The 11,574-nt window shown below is 42.2% G+C and overlaps 1 protein-coding gene across 2 annotated transcripts in view; it reads left to right on the forward strand.

Annotated features, from left to right (window-relative positions):
- Positions 1 to 11,310, forward strand: part of SRPX (sushi repeat containing protein X-linked) — an 82,343-nt gene extending 71,033 nt beyond the window's left edge. For both annotated transcript variants that reach the window (XM_017871407.1, XM_017871406.1), the window contains 4 exons: positions 663 to 863; positions 3,916 to 4,049; positions 6,434 to 6,555; positions 10,752 to 11,310. In XM_017871407.1, the coding sequence (XP_017726896.1) occupies positions 663 to 863; positions 3,916 to 4,049; positions 6,434 to 6,555; positions 10,752 to 10,935 (641 nt within the window). In that variant the 3' untranslated portion in view covers positions 10,936 to 11,310. The remainder of the gene's footprint in view (positions 1 to 662; positions 864 to 3,915; positions 4,050 to 6,433; positions 6,556 to 10,751) is intronic.
- The last annotated feature ends 264 nt before the right edge of the window (positions 11,311 to 11,574 follow it).

Here is an 11,574-nt window from a genome sequence, read left to right on the forward strand (position 1 = left end):
AGGGAAGCAGGTCCTCAAGCCAGAACTCTCTCAAGTGCCTACTGTGGTGGTAGACTTGCCAGCTTTAGATTAGCCTCTAATGAGGCTTGGGGAAGTGCCCTATCTTAATGCCTGAATTTCATGATACACATATGGATGGGCGTCAGTGTTGCCAGATTATTTAAGGAGTTCCCAGGACTAGTCTTACAGGAGCCCATAGCTGACTGTCCCGGAAGAATATTATTCAATAATTTTTCCATCCCTGAGCTTAGGTGACCAGCTGAAGCCTGTGAGTCCATCTACAACTAGGGTGAATAGGAGCCCCCTAATTTGGGCCACCAAGACCACATGTTCTTAGTGTTCTAGAACCATTGGTGTGAAAGAAAATGTAAGGATTATTTTATGCCTGATGGTTTGGGCAACTAATTGCTAACCATCTTTACTCCTTACTCTTCTGGACTTCACTTCCTCATCTATAACACTAGGAGCTAAACCAGTTGATATCAGTGGTCTCATTGGTATGGATGGGTGACCATTGCAAGGCTCACCCACTGACCAAATAGTCATCCCTCCTCCCTCACTCATTTCACAGGCTGATGTAGAAGCCTGATTGCAAAACTGATGCCTCTGCATCCTCACCTTTTCTGCTTACTCTGTGGATGGGAGCTCAGCACTGAGACCCCTCTGGACTTGTGTCCCTACAGTCAGACGCTGTGGCAAACTCAATGCCCCAGAGAATGGTTACATGAAGTGCTCCAGCGATGGGGATAATTATGGAGCCACCTGTGAGTTCTCCTGCATTGGCGGCTATGAGCTCCAGGGTAGCCCTGCCCGAGTATGTCAATCCAACCTGGCTTGGTCTGGCACGGAGCCCACCTGTGCAGGTATGTATGCAGCCCCTCCCAGCCTGCAGCAGAACCTGTAAACCCCTTGGTTCTTGATTCCAGTGTAAGAGGGGTTTCCCTTCATAGACTTTGAGAAGTTCATGGCCATCCCTCTTTATCTGAGTGGATGAACATAGTCCCTAGATCCCTGCTGCAGCTCATCTCATCTGCTATCCGTCTTGCTTCTGCCTATCCTCTAATTTCCCTTTCATGTCCTCTAAGGAAGAAGCTCAAGGTAGGAACCTAGGGCCAGCCTTTGGTGACATTATGAATCAGCAAAATTTGCTGTAGTTTCCTTTGTTCTAGAAATGTAAGGATCTTGTTTCTAAAGCCAGTACACTGTCATGTGGAGACAATATCATACCTGGCATGAAAGTCACATAGACCTTGGGCATTTGGAATCTTTCCTCCTATGTAAAATGAAGAAAATAATACCTCATCTACCTCTTGAGTTGTTGTAAGGATTAAATTAGGTCATCTGTGGAACAGTGGAATACAGCAGTGCCTGGTACAGGTAAAGCCTTATGCCAGCTCTTATTCCTGATGAACAAAAATTGGGCTGGGTAATGAGTCTGAAACTTGGGCTAGCCAGAAAATTATGGATGTATCTCTTGTTTATAGACTTCTCTTTTTCTCATTTCCTGGTACCCTTTCATCTTTATCCCTTTCTTTTAATTGAAGCCCCCATTTAGAGTTAAGTGACAGAGAGACATATATACCATCAGCTAAATGCCTAAGATTCTTCAATTTCATGTGTTTAAGTAGAAAGAACACACCTATTATAGACTCCCTACCATGTTGGCATTAAGGCCTGGGGTGTGGTGTCTAACAGGCTGCTAGACCTATGTGGTCCAACATGGTAGCCACTAGCTATATGTGGCTACTAAGCACTTGAAATGAGGCTATTCTGAATTGAGATATGCTATAAGTGTAAAATATATACCAATTTCAAAATCTTAGTGTGAAAAAGAATGTAAAGTATCTTAATTTTTTATATTGATTACATGTTGAAATGAAATATTTTGGATATATTGGGTTAAATAAAACATAAAATCATTTCTGCCTATCACTTTATACTTTTTCTTTTTGTTTGTTTGTTTGAGCTGGAGTCTCACTCTGTCGCCCAGGCTAGAGTGCAGTGGTGCGATCTTGGCTCACTGCAACCTCCACCTCCTGGGTTCAAGTGATTCTCCTGCCCCAGCCTCCTGAGTAGCTGGGACTACAGGTGCGTGCCACCACGCCTGGCTAATTTTTTGTATTTTTAGTAAAGGTGGGGTTTCACCGTGTTAGCCAGGATGTTCTTGATCTCCTGACCTCATGATCTGCCCACCTCGGCCTCCCAAAGTGCTGAGATTACAGGTGTGAGCCACTGCACCCAGTCTCTTTACACTTTTTTAATGAGGCAACTAGAAAATTTAAGATTAAACATAGTGGCTTACATTGTATTTCTCTTGACCAGAGCTATCCTAGACTCTGAGCCCCTGGGGCAGGGAAGAGGGCAGGAAAGAGGGCAGGAACTGTGTATCACTCAGTGTGACATCCTAGTGCCTAGCATAGAGCTTGGCACATGGCAGGCACTCAGTATATAATGGCTGAATGAATTAATGTGTGAATGAACAAATACTTCAATGCAAACCTAAAATGTGAAATATGAAAACCAAGATTATAAATCATACATGGCGTCTACTAGTTTTTCTCATATTATTTCTTCTTTGGAGCTAAGCCTTTTGTTTGCCTATCTATATAACATCCTTCATTGACCTTGAACAGCCAGAATTAGTTGTCATTTATTTGATTAAAGGGAAGACCTATTATAAAACTGCCTTGTCCCATGTCCTCTGTGCCTGTGTTGCTTGCTCTGTGGCCTTTGTGCCCCACATTGCTTTGTCCCTTCTGCACCAAGGAGGCAGACTTCAGAGATTCTGAGCCATTCCAAAGCCAGCCTGGCCATTGCCCGTTCTCTTACCCTTCTGCCTCTCTGCACCCCTTTCCCCAGCAGATACTATGGTGCTTGGCCCATATGCCTTTCACATTCGCATCTATGTTCAAAAGGCTACTTACTGCAATTAACTGGGTCTCTCTGTCTGAGAGCGTTTCTTCCCTGGCTATGAAAGCACTGTCAGCCCATGCACAGAGCCAGCCTGAAGTGATGGAGAGCTAGTGCCCTAGAAGCAGCCCTCAACAATGATGGAGCAATTGTATAAATACTCCAGTTCCCTCCAGTGGCTTAATTCTGGAGGTATGTTGTATATCATCTCCTAGGGTTCCCCAGTGGGAGTGAGTTCCAAATGCCCACAGCAACAACTTGCTTGATAACCAACTGGTATTGTTTTCTTTCCTTCACTGTCTCACTTCCTGACATAAGCAGAATAATGGTCCACCAAAGATGTCCACATCCTAATCCCCAGAACCTGAGAATATGTTACCTTACATGAAAAAAAGGGACTTTACAGATGTAATTAAGTTAAGGATTTTGAGATGGGAAGAGTATCCTGGAATACCCAGTGGGCCCAATATAATCACAAGCCTTCTTATATAAAGGAGGCAGAACTGCTGTCAGAGTCATAGAAAGAGATGATGGAAGGAGAGATCAGAGAGAAGAGAGATTTGAAGATACTACACTGCTGTCTTTGAAGATGGAGGAAGGGACTACTAGCCAAGGAATGAAGGTGGTCTCTCGATGCTGAAAAACACAAGAAATCAGATTCTCCCCTAGAACCTCCATGGGAACATAGCCCTGCCAACACCTTGATTTTAGCTCCATGAGGCCAGGATCTTTTCGATCCTGACCTGCAGTATCTAAAATAATAAGTTTGTATTATGTTAAGTCACTGGGTTTATGGTGATTTGTTACAGCAGCAAGAGGAAATGAATATACTTCCTCACTCCTCCGCAAGTGCTTCTTGGGACCGCCTCCCAAATAAACTACTTACACTTGAATCCTTATCTTAGGGTTTACTTCTTACACAAATGGTCCTGTGTGTCATCATAGGCTCTGTTGAGCCAGAACAAGTAGAAGGTTTCTGACTCATGTGGCCATTTCTGGTTACAGCCATGAACGTCAATGTGGGCGTCAGAACGGCAGCTGCACTTCTGGATCAGTTTTATGAGAAAAGGAGACTTCTCATTGTGTCCACACCCACAGCCCGAAACCTCCTTTACCGGCTCCAGCTAGGAATGCTGCAGGTGAGTCCTCGAGGCAGGGCCGAGGTGGCAGGGAGACCTTTAACAGGAAGGGCCCAGCCATTTCACTAAAAGCAAAGACCAGATTCAGTGCCTAATCCACTTACAGTGAGTTTCAGGAACTGGCACTTTAGAGCTACCACCATTCATTTCTGGTTCTGGGCCATAACCTGATTAACATTGACTCCTTAGAGTTAACCCAATCGTTTTCCAACTAATGAGGTTTGCCTGTCTTCACCAATAAGTCTAATTGACATACTGTCCAGGCCTAGCCACAGAACAATTGTCTTTGCTGAACCTGTCCAGGATATGCCTGGCTGAAAGCAATCAATTAGCTGCCTGCCCAAAAGGCTGGCCCAAGAGATGAAAGGAATCCAGGAGCCCTCGGTCTCCACATTTTTCCCCAGGGAATTTCTTTGACTCTCAGAGGGTGACAGCCCTTTTTTTTAGCACAGTGGTTCTCAACGTGTGATCCATGGACTGGACCAGCAGCATCAGCATCACCTGGGAGCTTGATAGACATGCCAATTCTCAGGGCCCCTCCCAGACCTACTGTGTCAGAATCTACACTTTTAACAAAATCTCCAGGTGATTCCTAAGCACTCTAAAGTTTGATGGGCACTTTTCTGGGAAATATGTCCTTCTCAACTATGTAAATTTTGTAGCTACTAAACGAGCAACCAGCATCTTGGGTGTGTGGGGAAGGATGACTAGAAACTATAAGGATCAAACTAGAAGTTGCTTGCTTTTGTCCTGAAGCTGGTTTGCAAAAGAGTGGCCAACTTCACTGAATACTAAAGAGGCAGGATGTATGCTGTGCCATGGATACAGTGCTGCACATTTTTTTTAGAGAATATTTTATTCATTTGTTACAGTGGATAGAACTAAGTGCTTAAAACAGTCTTGATTTAATCAAGGGCTACAATTTACTTCTCATGTCAGCATTAATAAAATGTATAATAAGAAGTCTCTTTTCACTCTTCCCACATACTTGAAGAATTGCCTGTGAACTCTGAAGAGCCATATAAGGCTTTTGTGAGCTCCCTTAATAGTAACCAAATTCATTGCATCTTTACCCCCAGTCCCCACCAGCTTACCTCCCCTTGTATCTCCTTGTCCAAGCCAGGGGCCTGCTTTTCAGAAAAGACAAGCTTATACTTCTCTCTTTTGTGGGAAATTGGCATTGCAGGCTATATTCCATGATCATGCATTTCCTCATCTGTTCTTATTCCATAGGAAAATGAATTAAGCCAAACAACTTGCTTTTCCTCTGTGTCAGCAAACTATGGTGACCCCTGGCTAGTTTCGGTAAATTAACTTTTATTGGACACAGTCACACTAATTCATTTGTGCATGATCTATAACTACTTTTGCACTACAATGATGGAGTGAAGTGATTAGGACAGAGGCCATCCAACCTTGCCAAGCCTGAAATACTCTCCAGCCCTTTACAGAGAAAGATTGCCGTCATCGCTCTAGTCTGTCCCATCCCTTCAGACACTTGCTAGCTTAACAACTGGTTGGATAAGATATTTAATATCAAGATGTTTTGGTGTGACCTCCTCTTCCAAGTATACTTACATTTGCATTTTAACCAGAGCCTTCAAAGAAAGGTTTGGTTAACTTAGGCGTTTCAGTGAGAGTAATACAAAAGCCTATTTCTGACTTTTTTTTAACTTTTCAACCAGTTCTGTAACCTCATGTAGGGACGTTTCAGTGGAATTTTGGTAAAACATATTTGATGTTTTCATCTTTCAAGACTTCAAAATTTCTTTTCCCATTTAGCCAAATTCATCATATTTGTCTTACATTATTTTTTTTTTATTTTTTATTTTTATTGCCATTGCCATTCCTGATGAGCCCTGCTGACACGTGGTTGACTGGGCCACATGCCCAAGGTTCTTGGCAAGAGCCAGCTTAGAGGCTTGGAACCTTTTATCCTCTTTCCCCCTGGGATTGGGTGTGGAGGGCATAGGGCAGGGGAGTGTGGAGAGTGGAAACAGGGCAGAGAAGTGGACTCTGGAAATAGAGTAGTCTTCTCTCCTTGCAAAGAAAAAGTTAGAATCCTCTGGGGTGGTCTTGGACACTTTTTAGAAAATTTGACTCACTCGAGGGCTCACCCTGTCTGGAAATACATAGACTGCCCTCTTGCTTAGGTTTTCAAAATCCCGCTGTCAAGCCATATCGGAATGATTCCTCTAGGAAAGGTATTTAGGTTTTATAGCCACTAGCTTAACCCCAATTTCTCATCTGTTTTCAGTACAGTTCAGAGTGAGCAAATAAACTTCCAGAGACAGGCCAGTGCTACTTCTGTCGGTTTCTAGTTTGATAAGGATGTCTTTTTTAGCCATGCTCATACCTCCCCTGTTGGGTTTTCTTTTTCCCAGCAAGCACAGTGTGGCCTTGATCTTCGACACATCACCGTGGTGGAGCTGGTGGGTGTGTTCCCGACTCTCATTGGCAGGATAGGAGCAAAGATTATGCCTCCAGCCCTAGCGCTGCAGCTCAGGTAGGGGAAATTTCTGTTCTTAAATCTTACCCCTATGAATGCACTTTAAACTGATTAGGTTCCCTGGTTTCTTTCTATTCAGGATTGAGTCCAGGCAACCTTCAATGTTTAATTGCTTTTATTCTGGGAGTGTTATAACCATGCTAATCAGTATGTTGCTGTTTGTTCAAATACATTGTGCAATGGGTAATTACCAGTGTTTTCTTTCTTACCCCCTCCAACCAACTGTTTTTGCTTCGTGCACGTGTGTGTGTGTGTGTGTGTGTGTGTGGTTGGTGAAGGAAGGATGGCTAGGAGAGGAGGAGCTGAAAAAAAGACTTAAGCAATCCTTGGTCTTATTAGAAGAGCACGCATCCAATTAGTCTTTCCAGGCTTGGTCTCTTTTTTCTCCATTCTTCCAGAACACTTGTTCATACCTCTATGTTAACAATTATATTTTACTTTCATAACCCTTACAAAGTTGGAGCCGTGGATTTTAGTCTCTGAATAATGATGTATTAAAGAAGCGGAATTCAACACCCAAAAGATAGTTTCAGAATAACCCAAATTTCTACTTGCATCTCTTGACCACTGTGAAATGGATAATTAGACTAAAGCAAAACTCCTTGAAATCTTCCTTTCTCACCCAGCCTTTTCAAAACCCATTCAGAAAATTCTGCAACAAGTTTTAAAAAATCATTGACACAGGATATGAGCAAGTAGTACTAAATAAGCAACAGCTTCATAAAACCTACTTTGAGAATATTCACCGTAAATATGTAGATATCAACACAACTCTCTGTCTTAAGTTTTGTACAGTTCAACTTGAAATAAGAGGATTCATGAGTTCTCTTTAGTCGGCTGATGAATGGAGAAGGCTGGGTACACTCATATGCTTTTGTTTTTGTTATATTTTACTGCATTTGCGTGTAGCACTTCCCCATACTGACTTCAGTAGCACATCAATAGCAGAGCTTTCAAATGTTTGCTACTCGGTACCTAGCACAGTACCTGGCACCATGTTGGCGCTAAGTGGAGTAAATGACTCAAAATTTCATTGAAACAGCCTTACTATTTCCAGAGTTGATAACAGCTTTTAAAAGTATATTGTATATTTAAAAGTTAGTGTATAAATACTTCAAGTTGAACTGTACAAAACTTAAGACAGAGAGTTGTGTTGATATCTAAATATTTATGGTGAATATTTTCAAAGTAGGTTTTATGAAGCTGTTGCTTATTTAGTACTACTTGCTCATATCCTGTGTCAATGATTTTTTAAAACTTGTTGCAGAATTTTCTGAATGGGTTTTGGATTGAATGTGTCTGTATGTGTGTCATCTTCATAAAATCTTGATGTGTTTTTAAACTGTTGAATCTACTTGAAGAACAGAAAAATGCGATTAAAAAATACTTGCCATTCAGATTGTGTATGTTGGGGCTACCATAGACTTCTATAGGCAGAAGATGATTTTAAATACATTATATGGTGATTCTCAAACTTTTAGCCTCCATCAGAATCTCCTGGAGGGCCTGTTAAAATACGTATTGCTGGAGTCTACACTGTAGGCTGTAAACTGCATTTCTGATTCAGTAGGTCTCTGGTTATACCCGATAATATGCATTTCTAATGAGCTCCCAAGAGATCACATGGTGAGGACCACTGGCCTAGTTTTTTACCAAAGGCTTCACAGTTTTGAAATAGAACTTTTGCCCAGCAGCCTTCAAGAAAAGGGCCAATCTCTATTTTGCAGCTGGATGATAGTCCAGGTAAATGTCATGCAGAAATGATCACTCAGGTGCATTACCTAATGGATTCTGTGTCAGGCCGGCATGCCTGTGTTATCAGACATATCAGTGAGAAACAAAGAGCTTGGAAGAACTTTTTCCCTTTGAATTGGAAAGGTTTTTTTAGACACCTTGGAGTCTAGTGCAGAGGAAAAAAGATGATTTAGGCAAAGAATGGGAAGCGAAAGAGGAGAAGGAAAAGCATAATGCCTGCATAATCTAAAAATTCTTTTGTCTGGCTATAAGACTATTTTCAAATAGCACTGAGGCCATGATAAAACCCTTGAAGGGAGTCAACAGAAAGAAGAGACTGGGTCCCTGGGGTGGCAGGGTCACCACCTACCTTCTTTCTTGCCCTCATTTCTTTTTTATCTGGAGGTATGATCTGATTCATGCTTTCCAGAGGAATTTTCCAGCAATCTCAAGGGAGACAGGGACCAAGAAAGCCATAATTTCTATACCCACATTATTCTTTGAGTCTACAGTGTTCCCTGGAAGATTTTCCAGGAAGAACTCCTTCCAATCTGACGACAGACACGTATGTAGCTCAGACATACTGTTGGCATCACACCTCATCCCCGATTTTGTGTGGTGTTTGATCATTCATCCCCAAGATTTCTGTGGTCTTTCGGCCCTAGTGGGATGCATTCCTGTGGCTGCTGCTAGCCTGCTGATCCAACCACTCAGCTCTTCCCATGACAGTTTTCCCCCTTTACATTCTGTGTCAATCAAGGCACAAGACTTACACAGGAATGTGTGTGGTAGCAGATGGTGGCACCGTGGTGGTGCTGTGGGGGCGGGGGGTTCCCATCCTAGTCTCACAAGCACTATAAAAAAAAATGAATGCTCCAATTTCTTATTGGTCACCCTTTCCCACAGGCATCAGCCACCATATTCCCTATTCCTCTGTTTCCTGAGAGCTCCCTGTGCCAGAACTCCTCCATGCTCCCAAAAGTAAACTCAATACCCTTCCTCTTAAAGATGCAGAGCATTTTATCTCTTCATTCACACCTTACTTTGCAGCCTACATTCGCGTGTTCGGAACTCATTAATGCACTTTGCAGTCATCTACTTCTGAGCTCCCCTCTCAGCACTGCAGGAAACCTGGCAGAGGCACTGTCATGTCCTCTTTTTTTCATTTCTAGTCACTGGGAGTGAATTTGCAATTTAGCTCCCCACTGGGATAAAATACAAATTATTCCCTTCTTCCCTGAAACTCCCTCTTAAAAGGCAGAAAAATGTAGTTTGTGTTTTATGTAATGATTTTTTAACCTTGATCTGTTTGTATGAGGAAAACATATTTCACTTTAAATCCAGATGGCAGTGTATATTCTGCCTCATACACAATCTCAAAATATCTAAACTAAAAAAAAAAAAATCTGGAGAAGAGAGTGAGTGGGCTCATTTGTTCATTGGGCTCAACTTATCTGTTTGTTTGCTTTCTCTAGCTATTCTCATCTAAATATGTTTGTGTTGATATGAAAATCATATTTTTTAGTTTAAATTCTAGCATGGTAGAGCAGAAAGAACACCAGACACTTGAAACCACTTCATATTCTTTTTTGGAATTATTTGGGGTACAAATTATGATTAACCAAGTCAGAATACATGGGGTGTAGACCAAGCTCAATCCCTTATAACTCTGCAGTCCTGAGCTGGCCACTGAATAGGCCAGAACTATCATGCTGGGAAATAATGTCCATCAGCTTTACCTAGCCCAGAGTTTTTCAGCCTTGGCACTATTGCTATATGGGGATAGATAATTCTTTGTTTGGCGGGGAGAGTTGGCTGTGCATTGCAGGATGTTTAGCAGCATTCCTGGCCTCTACCCACTAAATGCCAGTCACATCTTCACTCTCCACTGTGACAACCAAAAATATCTCCAGACATGGCCAAATTTCCCCTGGGAGCGGGGAGCAAAATCACCCCGTTCGTGATCACTGACTTAGTCCTAGTGTGTATGTGGTCATGCAACACTAGTCAGCAAATGTGGGCTTGGGGTTGATTCCAAACTTGGGTTGATTCCAATTTAATGAAAAAAAAAATCTGTTAGCCTTGTATGCACCTTGTACCAAATGTTGGTATGTGGCACCATTGTAGGCCGGAAGTCTTCCTGACTATAATCTAAAACTAAAGCAGTGCTTTTCAAACTCTCATGTACATACCAGTCATCTGGGGATCTTGATAATAATGCAGATACTAATTCAGTAGGTTTGGGGTGGGGCATGAGAGTCTCCATTTCTAGCAAGTTCTCATGTGATGCTGCTGGTCCAAGGGTCACAGTTTGAGTAGACAGGGTCTAAAGGATGATTCAGTCCTTCATGGTATCAAAGCTTTCTCTGCACACGGTCACAGTAGGGCTCTGGTTGACCCACCAGGACCCTTGGGAGTCACGGTTTGACTTAGTCTCCTCTTTTCTTTGTCTGCCGCAGGCTGTTGCTGCGAATCCCACTCTACTCCTTCAGTATGGTGCTAGTGGATAAGCATGGCATGGACAAAGAGCGCTATGTCTCCCTGGTGATGCCTGTGGCTCTGTTCAACCTGATTGACACTTTTCCCTTGAGAAAAGAAGAGATGGTCCTACAAGCCGAAATGGGCCAGACCTGTAACACCTGACATGATGGTTCCTCTCTTGGCAGTTCCTCTTCATTGTCTACATAGTGACATGCACATGGGAAAGCCTTAAAATATCCTTGATGTACAGATTTTATTTGTAATTTTAAAGTCTATTTTATTATGAGCTTTCTTTGCACTTAAAATTAGCATGCTGCTTTTTGTACTTGGAAGTGTTTCAAAAAACTTATATGGCTGTATTTACTCTTTCTAACTTTCTTTACTCCATCATGGCCCATCATGGCGGGTTGATTTTGTAGAGAAATTAGAACCCATAACCATACACGGGCTATCAACATTTTATTCAATGTGATACCTAACTCTTTTCTATTTTGTTTTTTAAATAAGACTTTTATTAATAAAATATTTTGGAGCAAATTTAGTAGAACTCACTTTGTTTATCAAGCACCAGCCATACTTGTTCAGTGTGGTCAGTGGTTTCAGGGTTGTGATTCTTAGTGGTGTTTTAAGAATGGAAAAAATTTAATTAGTCTTTTAAGGAGCTCTGCTGAGCTGGGAGAGAGCTGAGCTGTTGGGTGTTCAAGTAGCCAATTAAAGCCACAAGCTGAAAATGAAAGAGTTAAGCCTTCAGTCACAGTGATGGAACAAGCAAGAGTCTAAAACCAGAGGAGGCATCAACTT

The sequence above is a fragment of the Rhinopithecus bieti genome, unplaced genomic scaffold, assembly GCF_001698545.2.
Source record: "Rhinopithecus bieti isolate Rb0 unplaced genomic scaffold, ASM169854v2 scaffold_6785, whole genome shotgun sequence".
Classification (NCBI taxonomy): Eukaryota; Metazoa; Chordata; class Mammalia; order Primates; family Cercopithecidae; genus Rhinopithecus; species Rhinopithecus bieti.